At 36.2% G+C, this 13,510-nt stretch overlaps 1 protein-coding gene across 1 annotated transcript in view; it reads right to left on the bottom strand.

Annotated features, from left to right (window-relative positions):
- The window catches only part of USH2A (usherin), a 354,043-nt gene that overhangs the window by 189,813 nt on the left and 150,720 nt on the right, over positions 1–13,510 (bottom strand). Inside the window, exons 30-31 of the mRNA XM_065744176.1 lie at positions 10,073–10,186; positions 6,552–6,713 (exon numbers count right to left, since the gene is read on the bottom strand). Of these exons, the coding sequence (XP_065600248.1) occupies positions 6,552–6,713; positions 10,073–10,186 (276 nt within the window). The remainder of the gene's footprint in view (positions 1–6,551; positions 6,714–10,072; positions 10,187–13,510) is intronic.

The raw sequence follows: 13,510 nt of genomic DNA, 5'->3' as shown, positions 1-13,510 counted from the left end.
TTCCAGCAGGGTTAGCGTGAGTTCTCTCCTGGCTTGCTGGTTCCCAAATCTGATAAAAGGACGAGGACTCCAGAAGCTTGTCCAGCTGTGGTTTTATAATGACACCATTAGGTTTTGCTCTATAATCAAGGTCCCTAAAAGTCTCTGTAGCTTCAGGCTTAATATCTGCGACAAGGTTAACTGAAATCTGCAGCAAGGATAACTACTTTAGCAGATTGTATCAGCAGGAAATATTTAAACACTATTTAAAAGGATTTTAAATAAGCAGATTTTATTTAACACTGCACTAATGCACTGCAATAGAAAATGATACAACAGAGCTGCTACAAATAAACATAATGCTTTTGCCCTTAACCCAACACCCCTCTTCTAAATTCCCCAGATCTGTATTATTAAGTCCAATGAATGCACCAGATCTGTCTGTCTGAAGCTGAAATACAGGAATGCCAGATTCAGACAGACCATTTGCCCTTTGGTTTTGTGCCTGCTGAATCTGCATTCTGGGTCTGTAGAATTAATTATAATAGTGCTGGTCCGGTCACCAGCAATGTCAGTGTTGCCAGTTCAGGTGTATCAAATGTACTTTCTTATAAATCTAAAACTTCTAGAGGAAGGCAGCTTTCTTCTATTAGACTGGTGTGGTCTGCTCTGTAATGCTAGGTGCACCACTACGTTTACTGAAAAGCATACTTAGGCCAGAATAAATCCTGCAGCAGGAAATATTTTTTGTTTGTCATTCTGTAAAACATCTTAGTTCCTGTCTGCCTTATCACTTGGGTATCCATTTAAATGATGGGCTTGGAACTGTAGAAAGAGCATGCAAATAAGAGGCACTGTGTCATATCTCATTGGGTTACATGCAAGACATTTCAGATAACACATCCCAGCTGTAAAGAGATGAATACTGTTTTCATTGCCCAAAATAGTGTCAAATCAGCCTCTGCTGCACAGAAAATGGAGAAATTGTGAAATTCCAAGTTAGAATATACATGAATCTGGCATCAGTGTTGCACTGGATAGTACACCACTCTTTCCAAAACAGAGACTTGCTTCACTTGGTATTTATATATACTTCAGTGCAACCTAGAAGATGAGAAATAAGCTCATGCTAGGACTACAGAATTTTTCTGCTGTTTGTCCTTTAAGGCAAAAGCTGTCTCTTTCATCTTTGATTAGGACCTAAAACAAATGAATAAAAATTCTTGGGGTTGGAAATCAGTGTTTTTAAACATTTCTGTGCCTCAAAACTGTTTGAAAAGTAACCATGAGAATAGCAGCTTTATGTATTACCTTCTCAGGGATACAGCTCCCTGCAATAATGTTCTACATAAAATTCCACGTTTTCTCTTATTCAGACTGGTTTACTTTACAATTAGAAAAATGTAAATCATATCAATTTCGCTTCTATTATCATGGGCTTTCATTTAAAATAAACAGTAGTCATATGGAAAAAAGGGGCCAAAGAAAGATAATTTTTCACAAAAATATAGTAAGTGTGCATTACTTGTGCTGTATTTACTAAAAATACTAAAGATTTAGAACAACAGGAAAAAATACAGGTACTGAGTTGGTATTCTCTCATCTTTTAAATTCAGATTTGCTAAGTCATCTTTTAACAGATGTCAAACATCTGCCTCTGCCTTTCTATACCAGTTTTATAGGATCAGCATATACATATTCAGGACAAATAATTTGAATAAGCTAAAGCTTTATTTATCATAGATTAATTTGTAAAGTCTTAGCTTTTGCACTATTTCCAAGGTTTCTTTAATATTTTGCCTAGAAATCCACTACAAACCAGTCTGTCATAGTCATCAGAAATGCATTCTAAACTCTTGGGGATGCAGTTTAGGGAATATCTATACTGCTTTAACTAAGCTGAAGGTCTGCCTTTGTAACACACAGAAGTACTGAAAACATTCCTTTCAAGTTGGCAGAGAAAAATAAGTTTCATATGGCTGAGTGTTAATATCTTCCCTTTAAAGATTCATGATGAGAACCATTAGAATCTGATAGGAAAATTATATGAAAACAATCTTTTAACATCGTCAAAGATCTAGTACTGCAGAAAATGCTGACATATACATCCTCAATTCCAAGCTCCGTGCAAAGACAAATTTATCCTTTTTCATGTGTGTGTTTCATTTTATAAAGGTATCTATGATGTCATTTTCTTTGTAAATCAGTTGAATAATGTACACTTTCTCCTACTTTGAGAAATCTACTCTAAGAGTAGAGGAATATTTTGAAATTAATATTTTTTCTGAAGTTTTTCAGCAATTCATTTTCTATCAAGACGAAATTGATCCTTGAGTCACATTTGGTCATTACAGTTTGTGCTTGCTACCAAAGCTTTCTGCATTTAGATGTTATTGGCTCCACTCATACAATCCGCTAACCCTTCAGTATAAAATCCTCCCTGTTCTCTCTTTCAACTAAGCAGGTAGGAAATTTTTGAGAACTAAAAATAAATAAATAAAAAAGGAAAGAATACAGAACAATTTTCCTGAATATTAAAAAGCACTACATTAAGAAATCTCCACAGTTCAAAGTAGAAAACTCAGGTTTTTCTGTAAGTGCTTGAATGGATCACAGAAACATATTTTCTTCTCCATAGGAAAAAAAAAAATCAGCTCATTTTTTCCTAAAATCAAAAGTTTTTGAAAGACCTGTTTTAAATGTAACTCCAAATGTTGCACCATCAGCTCAAAGCTGCTAAGTCATCTCCATGAAGAGGGAGATATGTCAGTTTGGAGAGCAGATGCTTGCTGTGATTCTTTTTCCTTGTTTCCTATAGCTGTTGGTGTTTGGTACAAGAGCATCTTTTAGACAGAAGAACTGAAAGTATGAAGGCAGAAGCCTGGATTCTCACAGCCTAAATTCCACCGAGAGATCTCTGGAGGCTTCTATTGACAAGAGAACTTCAGGCTTTTACTGCTATTCAGGTTATGAAGCAGCACCCATGTTGCATGAGAAAGTGGTACTACATAAGGCAAAAGCAGAAAAAAATGAATACAACTAGTTAACAAAGGGGTTCAGAGGTTACCTTCATTTCAGTACTTTATTACTAACAACACAGAAACTGAACTTGTCAATACAGGGAAAATACTTAAAGGCATTAATGGGTGATGGATGCCTAATGGATGCCCCTTTTCAATGTGGTGAAGTGTACATTTGCCATATGTGCTTTTAAAAGGCTTCCTTTTTAATTACAGCTCAATCCCTAGAGAAAAGAAACACTTGAATTTCCATGAAAATCAATGAGTATTTCAAGCCCTCAACAACTGTCAAAACAAAAACTAAGCTGACAATATATCTGCAACCATAGTGTTAAAAATACATATCCCTTCTCAAGTTATGAGAAGTTTAGGATGAGTCTAAAGCAATTACGCTTTCATGGGCTGAAGTGAAAATCATTGAAATTTTAATTGTTAGGCAGAACTGATGTTTTCCTAAAAAGCAACAGACTCAAGCAAATAAAACATTTCAATTCATACAACATTTCAAAAAACAGTGGGAGAATCGATGACTTTCTGTGATGGACAAGTGGCCAGGAACTCATTTGTCTAGTTATTAAATTAGGAAAATCATTCTGTTGAATGAACGGGAAACAGATGCCGGAGACAGTGAACTTTGTCTCCCTGTTTAGGGTCAGTAACATATTATGTTGAGGCAGTAAGTCACTAACATCACTAGTACAAATGCTGAAAGATAAAAGGTTGGAAAGAGCTATGTATGAAAATGAAAAGGCAGAAGACTCATTTTTTTGCTGTAAAATTACAGCCATTACAGAAATAAGAAAAAAAGAGTCTATTTTATATCTCTTTTACCACTAGCCTGTAAAGAAGAAAACCTTGGGCTCTGAAAGGAAGCAGTTCAACTTAAACATACAGACGTAAGGAAGATTTTAAACAGACCTGATTCATAGTGACTGGGATTTCTAGCGACCCAAATCCCAGTATGCTAGCTGAGATCACTTCTTTCCCCTTCAGGCACAGTGAGAAACTGGCAGCTAAATAAAATGGATCCAAAGCAAACAGTGTGATCTCTATGCCATGTCTGTAACAGGGCAAGAGTGGCTCCTGTGCAGTATTGCACAAGGCAATATGACTTGATTCATTAGCTCTTCTTTTCAGAAACGTAAAGCAAAGCTCTGTAATCACTGAGATACTTTGTGTGATGCTGAATTATGGCTCGCAAGTATTTGCGTCCTACTGAACATTGGTATACTGGGGGGAAAATCTGGGATTCCAGCTCAGAGAGACTTGCACTTGGAGAGAAACGGAGAGGAAAGGCTGTAAAAATGCTACTGCAATAATTAAAGTTATAAAATGCACCATAGGGTCAAAAATACAAAGATCACAATAGAAAAATATAAATCATTTCTGAACACAAGCAACAAAAGCGGCTCTAAGAAGTTTATGAACATGAAGACTTTTCCTTAAATTAGTTTAGCTGAATATAACCTGATAGAGCTGAAAAATCTCCATTTGATCTTGCAAGACTTAGACATAAGACATCAGAAATTCAGTTCACCCTTATCGAATTTTTGAAGGACACAGAGAAAAATTACTGTAATTTCTATCAACAAGCATTCATATTAGCACTGGGACAGAGCACAATCAGAACCGAACTAAAAACCAACTGAACAACATATATTATGGTGACCATTTCCCCAAACATATCTCATTCCTTGCCAATTTACAGCCAGTTAGGGATTAACACACCAGTAAAAGCACCTGTGATAAAATTCAAAATTCTTAAGAATAGCATTATGGGATGGCAATAAGAGATTAATGGAGATCTTGCAAGAAAAGATAAATGGCTCTACAAGAACACCAGAAAACTGGGGAGAATGGGGGAGAAATTAATTGAACCTATACTTTTGATAAATATTTATTTTTTTGCAGAAGAAAAATGCATACTAGTTTGAGCTGTCATTATGCTAACCTATATCCTATTTTTCATATTATTAGTAATACATAATGTGGTAGTTTATATTCAAAAATAAAACCAGAATGTATATACCTCATGTATTTATCCAGAAATACTCTAAGGTTACTATGGTTACGAAAAATCCATTACCTTTGAATACAGAATGAAAAAGTTTGACTTAAAGTGTGCACTATTTATTACAGCGATCATCAACAGCCTTCAGGACGTTCTCTAACTGGATTCATTTTTCAGTGTCAAAACTGACCCACCACACCAGTAGCTTATGGCATGTGCAAGGCAAAGAAATTTGAACTATATGAATTTTTAAATATGTTTTCTACTAACTCAAGATGCAGAAATGGCTTTGAATTTTAAGGCCTTACATTTAAAAGAAAGTAGGATCTTGATACCTTTTTTCCCCTGAGTTGTCCAATAGGAAATATTTTAGCTTTATTTATACCTAATACTATGTACAAATTCTGATGGGTCCAGAATAGCATTTACATTTTGCTATGGTACTTTCAGTTCTGTTGGTGTGCACATGGTATAAACAATATCAACCTGAACAAATAGATTGGATACTTCATAAAATTATAACAATTATTTCAAAATAAGTAATCAGATCACCATGCTTCACTGTACTGCAAAATAGCTTCCATGTAACAGTTTAAGAAAACTGATATAGCTATCAGAAGAAAATGTATTTTTTAGTTTAGGCTTTTAACAAGCGAGTTTGGGCAGTTCAGGATAGCAACACAATGGTTCTCTAATTAAGAAAATTGAAGGAAGGCAGTGGGGAAAAAAACATTAAATCTGTGGAATGTTTCTTGTCTCCAATAGCTTACAGTTTACTTGTTTTGAGAGCTGAATGCTATGAGATCGAAACGTTATAAAGCTATCAAAAGTATAGTCCCTGTGAAAAAGAATAACACAGAACAGGATTTAGATACTCCATGGCAATATTAATTTCTGTTGAGTCACAACAGAGTTCTAAGATTCTCTAACAGATTGAACCCTCTAGGCTTTAAAGAGTACACAGGTCATTTTATTTTTCTATTTCATCTGAAATTCTTTAATTTCAACAGGTAATACTTTTTCAGAATGTCTGGTCACTTCATACCAGAAATAACAGTACTGCTGTTCACAAAAGACCTCCAGGGAGGATGAACGCTACATGAGAGGCTGTTACCAGAGTCTGTACGGGTGTAGAAGAATTAAGTATTTTCAGCCCAAACAGGAAAATGTCTTGAAAAAAAGAACATGTGACAAAACACTCACCTCATCACTTCTAGCATGATAGCACAGAGCTCAGCCTCACAATTCAGTCCAAATTTGCTTAAATATTCTAACCCAATTTCTGGCTTCCTCCACCCTCAGCAGGAATAACATGTTGACTCCCTAAGCAAGGTAACTCAGGGATGGCTCACAACTAGTTCACATTTGAACTTCATCTTATTGAATATGTAGTTCATCACAGCTGACTCTAAGTAACAAATACAAAATCCAAAAGCAAGACTAAAACAGTCACAGACACAAAATAATAAGGGGTCTGCTGTACAACTATTCACAGAATCTACGAGATACCCATATCATATAATACTTAGAAGAGAACATACCTTTTATAACACACCTGGTCCCATTTCCAAAATAAATTGGTACTCCATTCATATATAAAGTATATTGTGTAATAATACCATTCGGTGTTTTGGGAGGACTCCAACTCATCATCAAGGATGTGGGAAAGGTTGCTGCTGTGGGTAGCTGCACACCTTCAGGGGCTGGTGAAAAACATACAATATTTATATTAATGATATCATACTGTATATTGTATCATATATCTTACCTTATTGTGGGAGGTGAGAAAAAGTGAGAAAGATAGGGAGTAAGGAAGGGAGTCTTTATCACATTTTTAGGACATCAATAAGATAATGCAGTGAAAAGATATAAAATTACTGCAGGTCTACTGTATAATGGTATTTTTAGCATTCTACAAATAGAAAAATATTTCAACAAACAATGGCAACCAGAAAGGCTTTTTGTGAAGTTAACATCTCTGGAGAGATTTCATGCTTGTAAAGTATGAACATCATGAGAATTCTCCTATAACCTCTGAAGTATCCTAGTGAACATGAAGTACAATGAAAAGTAAAGATACACTCTTCACATTTTAGAAAAGTAATTTTGCTTCTCTATCTTTCCAGGTAAATAACACTGAGCATGTGGAAGGGTACATAATTTTAATACTTTTTAGACTTCTTTTAATACAAATTATTTTCTCTTCTTCATACTTGTTGTGGTTTTGATGCCGGTATTCCACATCAGAGCATCATGCAGCAGTGAAGGAGTTAATGCTGTGGGAGCAGAGCAGGGGCGGAGCTCCGCACCGGATGCCAGGCTCTGCCTGGGCTCCTTCCTCTGGGCTGCCCTGGAGGTTCAGCACATGTGCTTCCCCTGCACTTTTCTCCTTAAGGTAAGCTCACAGCTTTTGGAGATAACACGGATAACACCGTGACAATACTTGTTAATCATGCCCAAAAAGTGATCCATTTTTCTAATCATAAATGCAGATGCATTGTTCTTATGCAGTACTCCTTCCTTCACACTTTTCATAATTCAATACGCTTAGTAATGTTTGTTTAGCATGGATTTTATGTATATATCATTCTGGAAGTTGGCAATGGATAATAATTAAAAGTTGAGTTCTCTCACCATTTCAATGAGTTATATAGTAGAAGCACAAGCAATCCCATTGAATATCATAAGAGGAGCAGAACCTGGGCCTTAGTCTGGGAGGAATATCTTGTAATTTACAAGCTCTGCGTTAGCAATTTAAAACAATAACTAGCAGTGGCTGGCAATGTGAAAACAATATAAAGTAATGAATGTTTCAATAGGGAAACAGGAGTAGCTGGAGGGTGTGATATGGTGTCTGTCTTCTCTATCATCAATTTATTGTTACTAAGAGCATGCAACAAGAGTGTCCAAAAATAGAAACTCTGCACATCGACTTTTTTGTTCAATTCTTCTGAGGTTTGAAACACATGTTCCCCATGGCTTTATTTGATCTCTGGGGAAAAAAGGTAAATCTACTCTTGAGTAAACTTTCCTAATATGACAGCACATCTGAAAACAGTGAATGTTTTCTGAAACACAGAATTCTTTCTTTACCAAGAATACTCACAAAGCTGAAACAACAAGATAGACAGACTTTTTTAATTACTTTATAATACTACAAAGAAATGTACAATACTGTTTCATGTTAACACCACAGGGTCCATTAACTATTTGGCTGTCAGAGGCTAACATTTTCATGGCTAATACTATCTGACAAACTCAGTCCATTTATGTAGAACTTCCAAGAGATGATACTGTGTTTTGACTGGAATGGTGCTGCTGGCAGTTTTCAGCATGTTCACATCAAAATCATGTTACAGACACGTTAGTCAAGAATTGCCAGCAGGAGCAGGGAGGTGATCATCCCCCTGTACTCAGCTCTGGTGTGGCCGCACCTCGAGTACTGTGTTCAGTTTTGGGCCCCTCACTACAAGAAGGACATTGAGGCCCTGGAGCATGTTCAGAGAAGGGCAACAAAACTGGTGAGGGGTCTGGAGCACAAGTCTTATGAGGAGCGGCTGAGGGAGCTGGGATTGTTTAGTCTGGAGAAGAGGAGGCTCAGAGGAGACCTTATTGCACTCTACCACTTCCTGAAGGGAAGATGCGGTGAGGATGGGGTGGGCCTCTTCTCCCTGATAAATAACGACAGGATGAGAGGGAATGGCCACAAGTTGCGCCAGGGAAGATTTAGATTAGACCTGAGGAAACTTTTTTTTTTCTGAAAGAGTGGTCAGGCACTGGAATGGCCTGCCTAGGGAGGTGGTTGAGGCACCATCCCTAGCGCTGTTCAAGAAGCGTTTAGATGAGGTGCTAAGGGATTTGATTTAGTAGTTGGGTAGGGATAGTGATAGGAGGATGGTTGGACTAGATGATCTTATAGGTCCTTAGGTCCTTTCCAACCTTATGAACCTATGAACTTATGAATCCTCAGGACTGTCCTCCTCAGGACAACATCTTCTACAAATACCTTCTCTAGCAGTAGAATAACACTCTAGTGATCTTTTGATAATTATGGTTGAATTCACACAACTTCACGCTTTTTTTTTTTTTATTGGTACCTTATTATTATTACCTTGCTTCTAAGAGAAAAGATAACAAAGAGTCTTATTTTTAAAAATACATCAGGGTTAGTGGGAGAGAGGGATTTTTGAAATCTACTCCACATTATGGAAGATTAAACTCTTCTTATAGATTTAAGTTCAAGTCTTTATTATTCTACCAGTGCAAATTTGGAATTGCTGATTTTACTGGATTTACATGGTTTAGGATGATGGAACCAACAGAAGAATGAGAGTTGGACTTCATGTTTAGTTGAGAATTGCACTCTTTTGGGAACATTTGCTTGTGTAATTGCTGTGTATTATTTATTACCAGGCTAGTCTATAAAGCCAGAACCATGACGTTATTTTCTCCTTCCTGCTCTAGCTCTTAATGCAAGCTTAGAAAATATTAGTTTACACTCACAACCTTTAGGTTGGAGCCCAGCAACATGTGAGAGTTTAGAAAAGGGAAAATCTGAACAGCAATTAATAAATAACTCAATTGACATTTGGAGGTCTCATCATACTGCAATAATTGTTGCCTATTGCTGGTGTTTAGCAGTTAAAAGAAACCATGGAAATCAACCGTTTGATTCTCAATTTCATACTATGCCATACAATCAATTCTTTTTAGTCAGACTGTCTCTAGATTTACTTCTGAGCCATAGTAAAATGAGGAAGCTTTCATTAATCTTTCAGATGCTTCATATTAATGACAAGGCTCTTGCATGAACAATGTAACAGCAATTAAAAAGCCCATTAATCTGCATTACAGCTATTAAAGATGCATGTCATTAAAGGGTATGGAGTTTGATTCATTTTCGCACCCCCCCAAAAAATGGAGCAATTATGGTCTGGCAATGCACTTTGTCATCAAATTAGGTTGGGGTTTTCCAGCAAATGGCTTTGCAGCATTTAGCTCTTCTCCTGTTTTATTATTCATGACTGAAATGTGGAAGTCAAGACCTTTGAAATTACTTTACCTTCTTGTGGAGTGGAGATGTTCAATGCATGCAAGCTCTCAGTACAGCCAGCCAAAGTGCAAGCGGTTAGGGTTACAGCATAGTTTGTGAAGGGACGCAAGCCTGTCAATACGCCTGCAACAGAAGAAAGCAAGGTGTTATGCATGTACAGACTGATTACATACATACACAGAGGTGGAAAAGAAAAAAGGTTTTAAGGTTTTGTTCGTATCATGCCACAACATTAATATTGTAAACCAAATTGAAAGTGGTGTTTCATTGCATTCTTAATATTTGTCTCGCAGTTAAGTTTCTTTTCTTATTCTCACCATAACAAACACTACACCTAGACAGAGCTGTACATTTTATTATAACAGTGACAATAAATTTGAGGCTTTATTCACAGTCCCTGCTTCACTTTTTTTTTTCCAGTTACTCATTTTGACTTTTCAAGGAATTTTCACTGTCTCTCAGAGCAATCATTTTAATACTTGCTCTCCAATGTTGTCCCTTATTTATTCAACTCTAAACTCAGATCTTTTTTTATATAAAAAAATCCCACTTGTGTTTCATTACTTCATTGGTAGAATATAGCCAACACAATCACTACTACTGTAATTCAAGTGACACAGTATACAGGTATTTACAATAAAAAAATATCTGTAAACTTGTCTTTTTCAGGTTCCCCTTATGTTAGAGAAAAAAATTTGAGGGATTACCACATATATATTGGCAGCTTGTAATGGATACAACAAATCACCCCTTGACACTTCAGGAAGTTACACAATATTTTGAAAAGAAATATTCGGGTCATTTGTGTGGAAAAAAACCTGTTTTACAGACATTTTGAGAAATGTCAGCAGTTCCCATTTGAAAATAAGCCCAACAACAAACTAATATTGAATGAAAAGTAATTTAAAGATGGTCAGATCACGTCAAATGTTATTTCAAAGTATGTTTTCATCTCAATTCTAACAAGCTTTCAGTAAAATCATTGCAGCATTTCATAAAAAAAACCAAAAGCAATCATAGATTATTTTCTTGGTTCACACTTACTTAGCAACTGCTCCATATTAGGTATTTCAAAGCTGTAGCACTGGAAAAACATTTCCAAAAAAAAAAAAAGTCTTGGAGAATGTAATTCTTCGACAAACCTGTCATGGTATGACACTAAAACTTGGCAGCATTATACATACACAAACACATAAAAAAAGGTTGTCCTTTTTGCTACTCGTAGTTTGATTACTACATAGAATGCAAAATAACTCTAAAGCTATGTGAGAACAAAGATTTTCAGCTAAGAACTTTATAGCCACAATAAATAAATAAATAAATAAAGAGAGATGGAGAACTGGATACTGGAAGTTTACGGTTAAAACACACTTCTATTATTTTCTGAGCAAGAAAGTCAGAGTAAACTTTTTTTTTTTACAGTGTTCATTAATACGTGTAGTCACATGGAAACATGAGGTTAGCTTTTATTGAATTAGTTGTTTTTATATGTTTTACTGGAACCTATCCAAAGATTGGCATTGTATGTGGCATTTCTACTTAATTTCTGAGATTCTGCTCTTACGCACAAAGAGATAATCAGAAGTAGCATCACTCATGCCTGAGTAACTGTGTTAAACTGAAACCAGTTGAACAGGATTGACTCTTTCTGGTAATAGCTTTGATTTTGCAAATCCCATGTTAGCAGAGAAAAACCATACTTCTATCTTATTATCTAGTGTAAATACTTAGTGGAAGAAAGAGAATGTTGTGCCAACCCCTACCCAAGCAAATGCATCTATAATCTTTCTGTGGCAAAAGACAAATATTTCTAAGAGCATTCAATATGCATAAAAAAGAAAATAATGGTGTTTCAAAATACCAGTATCCCAGTAAAGCAGCAATACTGGTATATACAGAAATTCTCCAGCAGAGAAATGTTAAAAAAATAAGGTGTTTTTTTTTTTTTTTTATAATAAGGCAATAGAAAGTACTTATTTCTAGATCACAGAAAGTATAAAAGGTACTTTTGGCAACTTCAGAAAACAAACACATGTAGCAAGCAAATCCTCTGTGACATTTGCAGATTCTCAGTTAAGAAGAGCATGGTGTAGAGCGTATGGTATCCCTCTATTCACTCTGCTGTGGTTTAGGAAGCAATTTAGTTTTATTTGTACATTTAGCACTTGTAGCTTTCTTTTCTTATGGAGCAGTGAATTAACGCTCCTTGCATTTCATGATGGAAGACATTCTGTGGGGTCATCAATGGCTTCAGGCACTGGGAGTCACACTAGCACATATCCAGTAAGATATTCATAGCTGTAGAAGGTTTGGATCAGGCTGTTTGGTTGTACTTTTGATGAAGTAGAAAGGTTTTATATGAAGCATCCGCAATGCAACAGAGTGTACATTATGTAGGTAGGTTTATGAAGGACAGTGAGACCTCAAAAAGAAAATAAAATAAAATAAATAAAAAAAACCCTTTTCCCAACAGAAAGAACCTGATGTTGAAAAACATTCAGCAGAAACAGCAACAAAAAATACTTTGTTCATCTCATAATTAATCTATTTCCTTCACGTGTACACTTGTACTTTTTTTTCCTCAGCAAAGAAACAGATGTGCTGTATAGGTAGGCAACAGAAAATGCACAGATTTTATTTACATCCTTCAGGAAACTACTTTTTCCTCAGCTGCCAACCTATCTGTTTGGCCAGCATCCACTGTAATCTGTTCTCCTTCATTATGTTAATCTGTGGGCGGAAAGATTTCTGTCATCTTCAAATCGCTTGTACAGCAATGGTAAACACCTTGGCCTGTCTGTAATTGGACAGGTGTCTACATTGGTGTCACCCGGCTTTTAATTCAATTAAACTGGCTGCTCTGCTTTCACTACCCACTCTTTTCCTCTGCACTTTTAGTCAGACAGTGAAATTTACACCCAGTGCCTGACTGTCTTAGAGTACAAAGTCAGGAGTCCCACAGCAAAGACCACCACTGATACACATGAAATAATTTATAGCCCAGCAAAATAAACTCTGAAATAAGAAATGGACTGTGATCCAATGAAGATGGCTGACAGCTTTTAAAAACTTTTCCAAATTCCTCAATTTGCACACTCGTAGACTGACATCCCTCGTCTATACCCAACAACTGATGATCCACTAAACAGTCCAGTGGGCATTCCAAGATGGGACATTAACAAAGCAACTTCTGGCCACAATCATACTTACATGTATTCTAGCTATGTTAGGGGAGAGGGAGGTAGATAAACTGTCACCTTGATCAGGAAATAGAATTAGAGGGATCATTAATATTTAAGAAGACAGTCAGTCTCCTGCATTTGAGATGTTAGTCCCATTCATTCCATTTGCCACTTCAGAGTGGTTGAATCCATTCAGACTTAAAATTTACACCACAGGCTACGTTCCTAGCCTTAAAATCCACACAGGGAATCGGAGATGGTAAAT

The sequence above is a fragment of the Cyrtonyx montezumae genome, unplaced genomic scaffold (assembly GCF_038088225.1).
Source record: "Cyrtonyx montezumae isolate F1298 unplaced genomic scaffold, pur_monq_1.0 scaffold_0, whole genome shotgun sequence".
Classification (NCBI taxonomy): domain Eukaryota; kingdom Metazoa; phylum Chordata; class Aves; order Galliformes; family Odontophoridae; genus Cyrtonyx; species Cyrtonyx montezumae.
This window is presented reverse-complemented; position numbering and strand designations above follow the sequence as displayed.